A 16,465-nucleotide genomic window follows, 5' to 3' on the forward strand; every position below is an offset into this window, starting at 1 on the left:
GGACGGAGCGCTCAACAGATGGTGATTGAAACCCCACCGCCTGCCTGCTCCGGAGCGATGGAGCTTGGCTGTGAGCTTGTGTCAGCGATTAAAAAGCATCCATCAATAACACGAGAGATCAGTCAGCCGGACAATCATATCTGAGCAGCCCGCAGCCTTTATGATGACCAGCTTTGAATGCCAAATGATGACATGTGCAGAATCACTTTTTTTTTTAAACTTTGTTCCCTACAACAAATCTTCATAGACAATCTGTGCATTCTATTTGTCCTGTTAGTTACAATCAACAGGAAACAAGGCTGAATCCTAGATTAGCTTGTTGACCTCAGGGAGAAGTGTTTTGTTTACCTTCTGAATGAGTAAAGACCTGCAAATGGATAAGACAGCTAATTAGCCTCATTATCTGTGGCCTCAGTCGTCCTGCAAAACGCCTGACTGGACTGTAGCCCCTCTGACTCTCTTCGAAAGCAGGCACACCATGAAAATACACACCTGCAGAGGACAAAATACCACCATTTAATGCATAAAGAGCTCACTTGAATGGCAGAAAAATCGCACTCAAACAGTGTTCTGTGGCTTTAGGCTGCGTTCGGATCTACTGAAGGTGCAAAATCTGGCTTTGTGAGCTATTTGTTCCTCTCCTCATTGCTCCTAATTCAGTGTGATGCCTCCAGTCTAGACTCCAAGGCCAAAGCAAAGCCTTTACATAACCAAAGAGCACAGCTAAGCTGCTTAGAAAAGCGACGTGATGCTTGCTTCTAGGAAGAGGAACGCTGAGCAGCTCAGAGTGTTTATCTGTCAAGACAATCTGGGATAGTTATTGAAAAATGTGTGAAATATGCCAAAAAAGCTCATAAATCAAAGCATCAACCACCACCGCTTCATTAATAATAAATATATGCTGCTGATGGTGTGTTCACTGCTTGTTGATGCAGCTTCATTTAACAAATCTGATTTATTACAAATGAAAATCTAGTGTGGCGTGGCAACATAGAAAATGAGAAAATATAAAAAGCATGTGTGCATATTTCCTGTGAATATCTCAGGGTGCATTAGGCCATTGAACACAATCCTGTAAATCAATGATTAGGTCTGTTTATGGCAATATTTGTGTACTTTTTTCATACAATTTAGCATGAACTTGTTGAGCTACCTTAATTTTTCGGGCTTATAATTTAAATTTGGATTAGTCACAAAAACTGGCCATGTTGTTTCCTTGTCCAAAACACATCTTTTAGAAAATATACTATTAAAAATGGACAGTGACATATTAGCTAACAGCCACATACACCCTGAAAGAGTTTTTATTTTTATATCACACACACTTGTACGGAGAAGTGTTTTTATCTTTACTTGAGCAACCTGGTTCCACTTGAAATAAGTTGTTCAAAAGGAAATGTGCATTTTGGATAACACATAAGGAAATTGTTATTGTCTACTCTGTAAAAACAGTTAAATGTAATTATGAACACATACGTTGTGGTGATAATAAACGTGACGGATCACACATTTTGATGCAGTTTACGTTTGTTTTCTACAGATTTTAGGTCAAATATAGGTGTTTCATAACGATGTTTAAACAATAACTCCTTCCAAAATCCATAGCTAACTTTTTTTTTATTAAGTACCATACTAAGTTTGTCGTCTCTGGTCAAGTGACAAAAGTGTGGTGTGTTGCTGCTTTCCCAAAATACAACGCATAAATGACAGTCATCCAAGGTGGAGGTGTTGCAACTTAACATTTACAATAAATGATAAACGCACTGGATAACTATATTCAGTTTATCTGTGTTTCTGTCTGTCAGATAAACAATATAAATAGATAAATTCTTCAGTCTGCAAAGTTTAACTGACAGTGCAATTCCAAAGTTAGTTTAAATTATGCATGGCAGCACAGATACGTTACTTAAATGTTAACTACATAAAACAATGCTGAAGATATTAAGTGAGATTTATTACATGATCTAGAAATGGACATAAATTAGAAAATACCCTAAAAAAAAGTTCATTAACTTCTTCAAGTCCAAAGTGGCATCAACAGACTGATGGTTTTGTCCTAATAACAGCCCAAACATCAAATAAGTTCAAGTGAGAAGTGATATTTACAAGCAGCAGTGATTAATTACATGACTAGCTATCACTATTAATCACTAACTATATTTTTAATAAGCAATTAAGTTGCAAAAAAAAAAAAAAGCCAAAATCCTCTGATTCTTTGCTCATCTGTGAGAGTAAACTGACTATCCTTGAGTCACGGATGTCATTTTGGACTTTGGAGATGCTTGGCTGACTTTTTTCCTGACATTTAATTAAGAAAATACCAAAAATAAAAACGGATTCATCGATAAAATATTCAACAGATTAACTGAGAATGAAAATGATCATCACTGGCAGCCCTAGTGACGTAAAAGAGAGGAAGCAGAAGATGTTTTCCGAAAAAAAATACTGAAGCAACTATGTAATAATCCCAAACTTTTGCCCTTTATTAACTATTAAAAAGTATAAATAGCTAACATTATCTGTCATAGCTGTAAAAACTTCAGAAATCCTGCATTTAGTTAAAGAGAAGAGGGAAAACAATCACTCAATTTCAGCTTGTACTGCAATATCAAAGTATATCTGTAAAGTGATTTACATGAATATTTGACATTTTTATCATTTTAATCACCCACAGCTAATTAATTTACACAGAGAAGAAGAGCCACAGACATCCTGGACTGTCACAGCATCACACCGGTCACTAACAGGTGCTCAGGTCCATATTACTCCACTCCAACACTTTCACCACAGTCCTCAGTGCTTCCCAGGTTTGCCTTTCTTCTTCCCTCCTCCTCCAGCTTTTCCTCCCTTTCCTTTCCCTCCCTTCCCTTTCCCCTTCCCTGACATGTTTCCTTTCCGTCCCTTCTTTCCTGCTCCTTTCTTGTATTTGGCTGCCGCTTCCTCTCTGTCGTCCTCTCTCATCTGTTTGTTCACAGCCTTGGTGATGTCCAGTTTGGGCTTCTTGCTGTCCATGACCTTCAGGAGCTCCAGCTGCCTCTGCTTCTCGCTGGAGAAGTCTCCAATGAGGGGCTCGAACTTCCTCTTCTTGCCCTGGTTCTTGGGCGCCTTCTCTTTGGGCAGGCGGTCCTGGAACCTGCCCATGGAAGCCGTGGAGGTTTTGGCGACACTCACCGCTCTGGACAGCTCGTCTTTGGACTGCTGGGCTTTGGAGGTCAGACCCACACCGGGGACTTTGACTTTCTGTGCTCTGGCGATGTTCCTCAGCCTGTTGAGCTCGTTCTTGGCCACCCTCTCCTTCTTGGCTTTTACGCGTTTGGCGAACTGGTCCTCGTTGGGGTCTGCGGTCTCCGGCACCTCGATCAGCCACTCTTTGGTGTCGTCGTTGGCCCTCTTGTAGCCCCATCGCCTCCTCCACTCCTTGGCGTTCTCGTCCCACACCAGGTTAGTCTTCTTCTTCTTCTGGATGCCCTTCAGCTTGGCGAACTGCTCCCATTTGGTGGGAGGTCTGGGCTTCGGAGGCGGCTTCTCTCTGGGCAGAGGGGTCGAAGGCTCCGGTAGTTTGGCCACTATCGCCTCCTCCACTCTCTCCGTGGGTAGCTTCCATATTTCGTTGATGAGGAGCTGCGTGTTGTCGCGAGCTAACGAGCGAAGAAAGTCCTCCTTCTTCTGCTCCCTGAAGTCTCTGGACTCGACGCGATTTTTGTCACATGCGAGCAAATTCCCGACGTCAAAGTCCAGGTCCAGCTCTTTGTGGACGGAGATGCTTTTCAGCTTTTCCGCCTCTTCTTGCTCGGCTTTAGCCAACAACTGCTCCACACTGCACGCAGCCATGTTGGTGTGTGTTAAAACTCCCCCACGTGTGAGGCAGAAAAACACGCGAGATTTATTTCCGGGTTACAGTTTGTTGTGTAGTTCCACATGTGGCCACAAGGGGGTGGCGCTGTCTCATTAAACAGCAAAAGTTAGAGGAGAAATAAACCAGGAAGTAGGAATATTATACTTTAATGCAGCATTCAATAAGTAAAACAAACATTTCAGACAAATATCCATATAAAAAACAGTATGAATGTAAAAATTATCCTTAAATGCTGCCTCAGCAACAAAGACAAATCAAAGTTAAATTCCTTGTACATGCATGCACGGTTGTCCAATAAAACTGATTCGGACTTTGATGAAATGTTCACAAAAGTTTACCCATGAGAGTGCAAAAAACTGTGGAGTTAAATTAGAAATACTTACTTTTTGTTTAAAAAAAGAGGGCTTATTATCTAACTTAGTGGTGCAAACTCCATAAGAAATCCAAGTTTTTATTTAATCCTTTAACAGAATAAAAATTTCTGTCATTGTATTAAAATGATTTGCATTTATTTGGAATTTCGGCAGTAATAACATGCAGAACACGTGAGCACAGAGTGCAGGAGAGAAGCAAACTAATGTGAAGCGTCTCAATGTGTGTTTTGTTTTCAGGTGTATTGTGCTGTGTTGCTGTTATCTGCCAGTTAAACTCTCACAGTGTACAAAGCTTTTTGTTTTGTGGTTATCTGAAGTACTTACCAGTCTTGGGTCCTTGAAAACTTTTACATTTAACAGAGTCAGACTTAGCTGCCTCCACTACTGTTTAAACTGTACCTGCCTGCAGCTGACGGTGACTTTTGTTTAAAGTATAAAGAAAAATAAACAGACGTCAATAAAACATATTAATGTTGACGTGTTTTCAGCTTTAGCGTCATCAATTGTGCTGACTAATTGTGGTGTCTCTAATAAATGCTGGAGAATGCCCTCTTTAAAATCTGTTAAATGACAAGCAAGAAATAATCTTCTTCACCTTCCTCTTTCCTACCTCATTACCCCTTTACCGAGAAAATGAACTCCTCTCTCCTCCTCCACTTAAAGGACAACAAACTGTCTCCTGTTTGCTCCTCTGTTGGACTTTAACAAAACTGCCTGAAGGAATCTACAGCAATTCAGCAGCCAACAGTTCATTTAAACAGATAAACTTCTCCGTCCAGTTCAACTCTGCCATACACCACTTCAGTTCAACATGTTTTACTCACATAAATATGAGCTAAACATTTCTGTCAAAGCATCAGGGATGGTGAGAAAGAAATTAGGTGAAAACATTAGAAAGGAAAACTTGTTGGGTAGACTTAAGAAAATGATCAGGTTGATAATAAAATAGCAAGAGATTGGCACAAAAGAAGGGAAAAATCATCAAGTGTGTGTGTATGTTTAAAAGGTCATGTCAGGATAATTGTCATATTCAGTGATAGTTTAATTATGTGTCACTCAGCTTGTGACATGCAGACACGTATTGTCCAGATACAGTCGGGCAAAAAAGTATTTAGTCATCCACCAATTGTGCAAGTTCTCCCACTTAAAATGATGACAGAGGTCTGTAATTTTCATCATAGGTCCACTTCAACTGTGAGAGACAGAATATGGAAAAAAATCCACGAAATCACATTGCAGAATTTTTAAACAATTTATTTGTAAATTATGGTGGGAAAATAAGTATTTCGTCACCTACAAACAAGCAAGGTCTCTGGCTCTCACAGACCTGTAACTTCTTCTTTCAGAAGCTCTTCTGTCCTCCACTCGTTAGCTGTATTGATGGCACCTGTTTGAACTCGTTATCTGTATAACAGACACCTGTCCACAGCCTCAAACAGTCTGTTTGTTGGACTTTTGTTATTGACCAAATACTTTTTTCCACCATAATTTACAAATGAATTCTTTAAAAATCCTACAATGTGATTCCCTGGATTTTTTTCCATATTCTGTCTCTCACAGTTGAAGTGGACCTATGATGAAAATTACAGACCTCTGTCATCATTTTAAGTGGGAGAACTTGCACAACTGCTGGCTGGCTAAATACTTCTTTGCCCCACTGTAACTATGCTGTTTGTCCCTCTTCTATCAGAATCTGCTGCTTTTCATTGTATTTCAGTGAAGTTTGGGATTGAAAAGTTGAACTTTTTAACTGATTTCTCTTTTATATCATCGTATTTGTCTCATTCTTCTGTTAGTTGCCATAACTTTTTGTGTCGTTCTTTCTTTCTGCCCTGACTGTGGCCACTGGGTCTGTTTCTGCTCTCACAGGATAAAGACATTCTGCAAATTTATATTCATGATTTAGGACCAGATAGCAGTAAAGCTGGTTTAATTCCTCCAATGTTCCAGATAAGCATCTTTAGTTAATGTAATAATTAATGAATGGCTGGAGAGCGGCGCTGGTCTGAGGTTGATTAAGTTTGGCTCTTATCTGACCAGTAAGTTTAAGAACCGGCTGACAGAAGAGCATGAAATGATATCTGTGCAAAACTGCATTTCACTTGGTTATCCCTTTCCTTGTAAGATTATAAGAATCATCTTTACATTCTCACTTCATTTTGTAGCCTGGGTTACACAGGAGTTATTCCTGAACTGCATCCCAATCAGTGACACTTCTCTGTCCATCTGGCACCAAATTTTAGTACCTATAATCCTATCAATGCTTAGATTTCAGAGACATTATAGAACACTATAGAATAAACAGTGCCATCTGTTTCTATATCACTAAAGGCCATTCATGCATATTGATTTGCTCAGTCTAAACACGCATAAAAATATTCTGCTTTGCACAGCAATTAATAATTTAAAAAGTCTAAACACATAATTTAAAATTCCATCTTTACTCTATAACCATCATTTTAGTAAAAAAAAAAAAAAAAATGAGCCTCTGAATATAAAAACATTTTGTGCTTAAAAATGTCTCCTAGTTAAGTGGACAGTCCATTCTCAGTGTTTCTACTCTGGAGGTTTTTAAGTTTCCACGTCATGCGTGCGTGAGCTGCATAGAGGACCGATGATTGATTTAAAGTTTCGTCGTGATGCCATTAAAATTAAACGTTTGAGTGCAAATGTTGAATGCAAAAATCCTTCTCTGGTCATAAATTAAACCCCTGAAGCCTCATCTCTTTGTATCAAAGTTGCATAGAAATAATCCTTTCCTGCCTTAAAAGGACTCAGATGTAACTCTATATTGTTGATTCCTTTAGATTGTACAGATCTATGAAGTTCCTGCATCTTTCCCCATTCACTGCAGCTCAAGCATACCTGCTCCCTTACAAAATGACAAGCTATAACATTGGAGTATCTTTGAGTGTTCTCAAAGTAGTAACAATACTACAAGCCTGATCCTTTGGTTACTTTGATCTGTTTCATGTAAAACCCTGAAAGTCTGAATCTGTTTTGCAGACTGTCATTGGTACACTGAAGTTTCAAGATGGAAGTACTCAGCCTCGGATTGCTTATTTTGTCCTCCAGCACAAAACAAACACCATATGGACGTGTTAACAGGGTAAAAAAAAAAAAAAAAAGCTTAAAAAAACACCACAGGGGTTCTTTAAATGCTTCAACACAAGATGTCTCCTACTTTGATAAAAAATCTATTCTCAGTGTTTGTGTTCTGAAGGTTTCATGCCTCTTACGTCACGCTTGTGTAAGCTGCACAGTGGACCAGTGATTGGCTTCCAGTTTAGATGTGATTCATTCCTGTGAGTGCAAATGTTGAACAGAGTTCTGGTGAATGCAAAGAAAGTGTTCCTTCTTTAGCAGATGAATGAGAACACTATTAAAACTACACCTTTCAGGGTCAAACTCTGAAGATGCGTCATTCTGTACAGTAAAGCCCAACAACATCGAAATGTAACAAGGTACAAACTGCAATCTAAGGAGACTTTAAGAACTTTTTACTCTGCCGAGGAACATGGCGGAGTTATGTGATGACTGATATATGTTTGTTTGTCTGTTTGTCTGTTAGCAACATTACTCAAAAACAGATCAGCGGATTTGGGTGAAATTTTCAGGGAAGGTCTGAAATGACACAAGGACCTACTGATTACATTTTAGCAGTGATGCAGCTTATAGTCTGGATCCACGAATTTATTAAAGATTTCTGTGTCATTGCAAAGCAGCAGCATGGTGTCACTGTAACTATGAATACAAGTGAACATGACGTCAGCTGCCTGTTGACGATGTGATTGCGGTCCTGCTACAAATCGACTGCTGCAGATTTATCGGGATTTTTACATTTGAAATGATACACAGAAAAACTGAATAAATTGTGGGGGTGTTTCTGAGTCCCATCAATTCCCACCACCCACTACATATTGAGATCACGCAATTTGGCCATACATAACGTGCACACGCAAAGCACACACCTTTGCTCAGTGCAAGGTCATTTTTAAATTGAAGATTTCAGAAATGATATAAAGATTGTTCAGTCAAGTCAGATTTATTTATAAAACACTTTAAAACAACCAGAGTTGACAGAGGTGCTGTACAGAAGAGTAAAAACATGATCAGAAGATTAAAATAATAAAACTAAGATAAAAAGTAATAGAACGAGACAAAAAATAATAGAACTAAAAGCAAAATACAGAATAAAACATAAACAATAAATAGACTAAACAGACTGGACTGTCCATCCCAAATACAATATACGTGCACATGGTGACAACAAACGTATGTGACATGAAAGGCCAAAGAAAAGAGCTGGGTTTTAAGAGAGGTTTTAAAATTAGACAGTGAGTACTGCGCTCTGTTGCTATGTTTTAGATTGAACCTATTGTATATTGCATGAATTTAATGTTATAAAGTTATATTAAGGAAGGTATGAATGAAAATTGAATGTAATATCGTCTGTCATCAGACTGAAGCTTTTGCATGACACATATGATCTTCATCAGCAGGTGGAGTTTGCTTTATTATTACTGATTTGCTGAAGTTGAAATCTAAAGTTCTTGACTTTTAAAGGCAAGGCAGCTTTATTCGTAGAGAACAGTTACATAGAAAAAACACAAAAAAAATGCATCAACCAAATGCAGTGCGGTGGTACGAAGGAAACACACATTAATACATGCGCACTTACAGTACACTCATTCTTACACATCTGTACACACACACTAACCCTGTTTAATGCCTGAAGATCTCTCAGGACTGTTTGGCTCAGTTTGACAGTTCATCTCTGACCTTGGAAACAGCAGGCGACAAAACATGCCAGCGATGATGTGATTCCACACAAAGCTCCAGAGCAGCTCCTGAGTGGACTGAGTGGTGACACGGATTTGTCAAGTGATGCGTTGACGGTCAAAGATTCCCTTTTAACCTCAGTTTCATATATGGAGTTGCGCAGCTTTTGAATTCCCACACTTTAAATAAATATTAAATCCCTATAGGTGCTTCCTTGGCTGCATAGTCTTTTCTGCCTTTATTATTTTGCTTTAAACCTAAGAGGGTATAATGGAAATGTCAGTCCATTTTGCTTCCCGTTGCTGAACATGAATGAAAGAAGGGAACTAAAAACGCCGCCCGATAACAAAACCTGCAGGAACTCTTCAAAAAAGCTCAAATAAAAAATGAGAAATGAACATAAAAGCTTAATCATCTTTGAGTGCTTTTATACTTGACTATACATTATTTAAAGAATTTCCTCTCTTTGAGTTTCTGTGCTGACTCTTATAATGACTACACATCATTTTAAAGTTGTGGAGTCGTGATAAACTTTGTAACAGGATTACTATAAGTGTTTTCGAGAGAGATTAAATTCCCTGAATTATTAATAGCCCATCCCTTCTCTCCGATGTATTCTGCATGGGTTTCTTCCATAGATCTAGGACTATAATGGCTCTATTTTTGTCCTTGTCTCCTCTAATTTGAAGGAGGAGGGGGGCTTCTATTACAATTGACTGGCTGCTGGTTGCCCAAAGACGACGGTGTTATTATTTTGGGCTTCAGTAATTACATTCATCGCCACACTTGCCATGTGAATGCTAACACTCTGACAGGCACAGAGATAAGGTCACAAGTGATGCTGTGTTTGGAGATGTGAGGAGGAAATGCGTAATTAGTGGCCCAAAGTCCCTGTTGTGATTTAGAGGGGGCTATAAGGTCCTGTGTGACGTGGATATATATCACCTAAAATCACCCAATTTAAACATAGTCTGCTGGCTGGCTGGCAGGCTGGCCTCGTCTGCTGGTGTCATTTCTTGCTGACTTTTGATCCTGGGTGAATTCAGCCAAACAGGATTACTTTTCCATGGTGTTTCTTTTATGAAAGGAGCTATAGCGCAGGCCGGATAAAGTTCTCTATGAGCTGTGACCACGGAGCAAAGACATCCCCACTTTCAGTGTCTGCATCTCCACAGCCTTAAAATGTGCTTAAAGGATAAGACTTAGAAAGAGTTCTCTCCATAACATATTACAGCTTTCATGCTTTTTCTTAATTTGTTGGTTTAAACCAAAGCAGCTTAATCTTCCTTTTTTTTGTCAATGTGTCTGAAAGAAATGACATTTGGGACTTGGAAGGGGATCTTGACATTATGCAACTGACTGAGTCCTACCTGAGTTTGCAGTGCAGCTAATGCAGACAAACTAATGACAGACAGAAAATATCTTGTTAATGAGGAATACATACACTATGTTTACATACATGTATTGTCCTATGTCAAACAGCTATCAGACCCTCATCATGGTTTGCCACCTCCAAAGTCTCCAGAGTCTTTACCAAATGCTTTTAAAAATAGCATTTTAGTACATAGTGGCCCTCTTTATTCTGTCTAATTAGCTCTGCATAAGTTATTTTATGCAAACTGTATGTCTAGTTTACTCTACACAACAGAAGGATAATGTATTTCTTGACACTTTCAGGTTAAATAAATGAAATTTCCTACTTATATATTAGAATCCTTCTTCAAACATTGATTAAACCCCGAAAAACTGAGCTCTGTGTGTCAAAGCTTCATATTTCGAAGTTTTCTTTTCCACAAAAATATCCCCTCCTGCCTTAAAATGTCTTGGATGTAACTCTGCACTGTTGTTTAATCTAGAGTATGTAGATCTACGAAGTCCCCATGACCCACACCTCCAAGCTGTAGTATTGGAGTAATTCAGCCATACATGTTCCACTCACAAACCAAGTCTGAAGACATATGATGATACAGAAAGCTTCGCCATGCAAGCTGAGAGGACAGGCTCCTTAGGTTTCTTATGTATGAAATCTGTATTTTTGAAACTTTCATGGTGTTTATTTAGTTATTTCATTCACTGAGTGTCCCCTAGCATATAGAAGCACCACAAGAACATGTTAAATAGCTTTTAAAAAAAACATTGCTTTTCACTGGAAAATATATGAATTCTGGACAAGATTATGTCCTGACATATCTGGCCTCCCCTGCCTTTACCAAGACATTCATAATTCATCTGCAGCTGCCCTTACAGTTTTTGTAAGTACTCCTTTCGTGATGTTGAAAAAACAAGCTTTCATACAGAGAGAATGCGTAAAACACATCACCTCTTAGACTTTACTTCTGAAAATATGAAATGCCTTTGAAATGCAGCTAATAACACTTGATCATTATCATCTGTCTTCAGTGGGAAAGACATCCTGCCACGAAACGGAATGACTGAGATATAAATAAAGACTTTAAGCAGCTTTGGACATTCGTGTTGTTTATGAATGAACACAACTTGTTAATGGTTCACTTAGCAGGGACCAACTCTAACAGGATCAGTGGTTTGCATTATTTAAAGAGCTACAGAGTCCATTCAAGCTGCACGTTGTTGCACTATTTGCACAACACATGTGCAATAAAAATATTGCATTTGTCCAATATATTCAAAGCTTCTTACACATAACAGTGTTTCTTTTCTTCTTTCTTTTCACAGATTAAATGCTGTGTTTTGAAACATGTGCGTGCATCGGTATTCATCTCATGCCTACATACCTACTGACTGGTAGCCACCATGATCCATGAATCACTATGAACAAGAAAGGACATTCATTCATGCAAACACTGGCCTGAGGCTTGAAGCCTTCTTCTCCCTCCCAAAGTTGACCTGTTAGCATCACAGAAGAGGTGAGAGCGCTGGAGGCCCGCATATAGGAGAGCAAAATAATCTCATCAGCACCATCCTGGCATAAATCAGACGTGATTAGCTGCTGACAGTTTGCTTGTGTATTTATAGTCGTTGTGCTATTACATAAAATTCTTTGACCTACTTGGCTGAAGGAGAGAGAAGGTATTTTAATACGTTTGTTCAGGATTCAAAGAAATGCCTTTCTGTGTATTGTCTTCAAAGAAATTCCGCTTTTTCCATGTTTTACAAAGTGATGTCTTCTTTCTGCAGGGAGAAAGAGAAGTGACTGAGCATGCAGAGGAGGAATTTCAAACCGTCACGTGTCAAAAAGGCATACAAGAGGCTTGAACATATTCCCTGAGCATACAGTGAACCTACAGATCCATCACGTTGGCAAATATCCTGCTAAATAACAGCTTTGTGTCTGTCTAAGTTAACCCATGGCTGCTCGTTTAAAACCAATAAAACCCCACATGACCTAGCAGATAGGCTTACGCACTTTTGTAGATTACATCCTGTACATCCTCACGAGGGAGATGAGCGTCCCCTTGTGAGCAGAGTTTAGTTGGCTGACAGTTGAGGTCAGAGCTCTTATTGATCTGCCGTGGTTGGGACAGAAACACCATTTGGCGATGAGCAATGCCTCACAGCTACCTGCTGCTCCCAAACTACTGCCTGCACCGCATGGCATCTCACACTCTGAGAGGCCGGAAGACAAACTGCATCATCTGTTTATGTTTTTTTTTTTCTTTTTGCAAGGAAAAAAGACATGCAGCGTAAAAAGCTATTTTGCTGCATCTTCTCATTTTAAACGTGACAAAAGAGGGTAAAGGGTAATTATGTGCTCAGACGTCTTGCTGTGGCAAGTGTTACCCAGTTCTGTGGAGCCAGGACACAGCAGGCGAGCAGGAAACGTAGCCGTCGTCTCCCGGAAGTGCACCCCCTCTCCGTCCAGTTGACACGACTGAAGCAGTTCAGCTCCCCGAAACCTGGCCTGCTTCCTAGACCCAGCATGGCACGGAGAGGAGAGTCCTTGAGATATCATTCCAACCACAACACCACCATGTGTGTGTGGGTGTGTGTGAGTGTGTGTGAGGGGTTATGATCATGCATGTGTTTGTGCAAGTGTGCATGTGCTGGAGAGGCTCCATGCTGAATGCTGGAAGCAGACGGGGCCGGGTAGCGCCTGGTGTCATGGCAACTTCCAGAGGTCGTCCCTCAGTTTGGTGTTCAGCAGCACGGTGGGGGCTCATCGCAGTGACATCATCGGTTACACCCAGTCCTCCGCCGAGCCAGAACCTCCAAGAAGTTGCGTTACAACTTTGTCAGAACAGTAACCGAATGATTCAAGGCTAATTTATCAACAGCTGGTAGTTTTTTTGTTTTGTTTTGTTTTGTTATAATAATCGCATCGTACTCCTTAGGATTTGAAGAGCATTTTTTGAAGGTCTTAACATTTTCATTCAGTCAGACGGGCAATTCCAACCAGAATTATAAAAGACCAAACACTCTTTTAAATTAAGAAGACACGAGTTTGTCAGTAATTAGAAGCTACACTCTGTCTTCTCGCTCTCTTTGTGGAAACCGTCCTTGATAGGGTGAAGTGCGCTACCGTTTTTTCACTTTATACCAATTTGGGTTTCTATAAAAATATTTTCTTTATTAATTGGATTCTCCTGCTGTGCAAGGCTTCGGTAGTTGTATCTGTACACACCAATGGAAGCCTTTTCATCTTCGGGTCAGGACACGCCAGGGACACCCGCTATCTCCACTGCTTTGTAAGGCCTTGACCCGACCATGTAACGTGTCTTGAGATGACTCATCTGCTTCACCCACATCTGACAGTTCCAGCTGTCTTCACACAGATTTATGCATCGATGAATGTGAGCAGAAGTACATTTTTACACAGCGTTGTCCAGCAATCTACACATGTAAGTACAGTAAATGTGTATGCGCTCTGCCTAACCTGGGTGACCTACAACTCAATACTCAGGTTTATGTTCTCCTTCTGTGCAGATGATCTCCTTTTATATATTTCCAATCCTTTGCCCTTTCTCCCCTAAAAATTGTCTTCATTGGCCAAATTGGATTACTTGGATTAGATTTACAGCTCATGTCTGGAAACAGTTTAGTGCTTTCTAACTTTAATCATTACTCCTGAGTAAGTAACATTTCCAACCACAGCTACTGCATCAATAAAAAAGGCTGTTTTTTTTTATTGTGCGTTGAATCCAAGCAGAATGTCATTAACAATACAGTAATCACGTCACTCTGCAGTTACAGCCATCAAAATGCTCATTTGAAGTGGTGTTTCTATGTCGCAGTTAAGCTTCTTCATGCATTTCAAACAATCGCAACTAAAATAAAGTGAATCATGCTGGAGTTAAGCGAAAAAATTTTACAACTTTACCAAAATTACTGAAACGCAATAAACAGTGAAGCTGTTGGAATCTACTGACTCTTTAGACAGTTTGGTGGAGGTTTAAAAACAAAAGAACAATGTATGTATATTGTATTTGCATTTGGAGTATGCTAGATACAGTTACAGTCTAATGCATACTGTAGCGTTCCTCTAAGTGATGCTACGAGACGTTTCCCAACTTTTCATGGACTTTATTAACAGCTTAACACAAGCTACTGTAGGCCGTAGCCAACACCAGCGACACAACAACAGGGTCTAACCTCAGTTCTCGTCCTGTGTTTTTCCGCCAAAAAAACTCTTCCACACACGTGAGAATACAGCCAGAACATGTCCACAATAACGATAATCTCACTCCTTCCCAGACGGTGCCTTCACTGACCTCACGTAACTCCATAACTCCTCAACTGTCTTTAACTTAACTCAACACGTTTCTAACATGAAATTCAGTCCGTTACAATACATTTTGTTGAGCAAAATCATTATATTTGTGCAAATCATTACTACCAAGGAGACTAATGAGGGTTTAAGTGGTCAGTGTGGTTAATATTGAATTACATGTCTATGGGGGTGGACAGCAGGTTATGTTATGATGCACGTGGCTTATACCTAAGTATAAGTCAAGCTTTAGTCTGGTCACAACTACCCACCCTGAGTTCATACTAAGAAATTGTCTTCATAAAACTGACTGCACCTTGGAATTTACTTCCAGCGTCCCACAGCAGCCTCAAAAAGGTAGTGTCTACAGATACGACCCGTACCAGTAGCCTGTGGGCTATGGATACGGCACTTTCCATTTGCCAGACAGATACGGACCCGTACGCGAGTCTTGCGAGTCAAGAAGCTGCTAACCACTGCAAACTGTTGAAAGGTAAGCAAAGGTTAAGGTTAGGGTTAGTGTTAGGGTTAGGTTTAGGGTCCATACCTGTAGTACCGATGCTACGGGTCCGTACCGCTAGCGTCTACAGGGAGTCACGTGACCAGATCTCGCGTATCTGATTGGCAAATGGCAAGTGCCGTATCCGTAGTCCACAGGCTACGGGTACGGGTCCGTACCTCTAGCAACAACCCCTCAAAAACAACCTGGTTTCCACTACTACCATTAAAGTTTGGCCTGAGTTTGGAAAACTTCAATCCACACCTTAGTTCTGAACAATAATTTATCCCCCCATCTTGTTCAGTTCCTGTCAACCTACTCAACAGAGATTAATGAACTGAGTGATGATGACGCTTTCTATCCGTTTTTTGTGCTTTTCAGCTAAACACAATTTGCCTAATGGCTTTCTTACACTTCTTTGAAATCAGGCACTTTGTACAAAAGTGATTCCTCTATTACCACAGCCATCATCCTGAAATGGACTTATTTCTTACCTTAGATTTGGTTAAAAAGTCATTTTGTTAATTTGCAGGATAAGTGACTCTCTAAATCCAGCCCTTATTGCATCTTTTGGAAGGCGCCATCTCAAACCACTGCAGTGACACACTCGTCATCCATATGTGCTTCATTAACACTGAACTGCCAAACATGCTTTCTGATGGCAGCTATACCTGTAACAGATGGCAGTAACCTCGAGAAAACCATCTGCATGTTCTGGACCTGCAGCTAAAGACTCTTGGTTCCATATATTTAAAATACTGAACTCAGCCCTCTAACCACCTTGTTCAGTCTCCTCTTCACTCTGGATTTGCCCCCTACAGCATGTCTGTGCATTTCCTGCCCCACAGATGGGTAGAGGTAATGCTAGCATGCTTCAAGCCAGAAAAAATAAGATTCTTAATGAGAAGATTCATTAAAACCTGTCACCACGTTTAAGGTCACCTTAGACTTTATTAACAGCTGAACTATCGCACCTCAGAGTGACATGCTACCTGACTCAGATGTGCTGGAGAGCAAGAAATATCAGTTAAATCTGCACCGAACAACATCTGTTCTGTTTAAAACCGTAACACATATAAAGGAACAAATTAAAAATGTAATTCATTAATGGTCTATAGTATGTGGAGCTCATATTTTCCCAGTACTAGTAACACCTGCGGGCAAATGTTGCATATGTTGATTTACAAAACATTACATAACCTAAGAAAAAAATGTAACTTTCACTCTATTTCTTTTTTTTAATGATTTTTCCTACATCACACTGCAGAAAA

The 16,465-nt window shown here is 39.9% G+C and overlaps 1 protein-coding gene across 1 annotated transcript; it reads right to left on the reverse strand.

Moving 5' to 3' along the window:
• Nucleotides 1-2,459: 2,459 nt before the first annotated feature.
• On the reverse strand, nucleotides 2,460-3,858 carry rrs1 (ribosome biogenesis regulator 1 homolog). Its single transcript, XM_022211361.2, has one exon. The coding sequence runs from the start codon at nucleotides 3,829-3,831 to the stop codon at nucleotides 2,794-2,796; it is 1,038 nt and encodes a 345-aa protein (XP_022067053.1). The 5' UTR covers nucleotides 3,832-3,858; the 3' UTR covers nucleotides 2,460-2,793.
• Between the last annotated feature and the right edge of the window lie 12,607 nt (nucleotides 3,859-16,465).

Source organism: Acanthochromis polyacanthus, chromosome 20, assembly GCF_021347895.1.
Source record: "Acanthochromis polyacanthus isolate Apoly-LR-REF ecotype Palm Island chromosome 20, KAUST_Apoly_ChrSc, whole genome shotgun sequence".
Lineage (NCBI taxonomy): Eukaryota > Metazoa > Chordata > Actinopteri > Pomacentridae > Acanthochromis > Acanthochromis polyacanthus.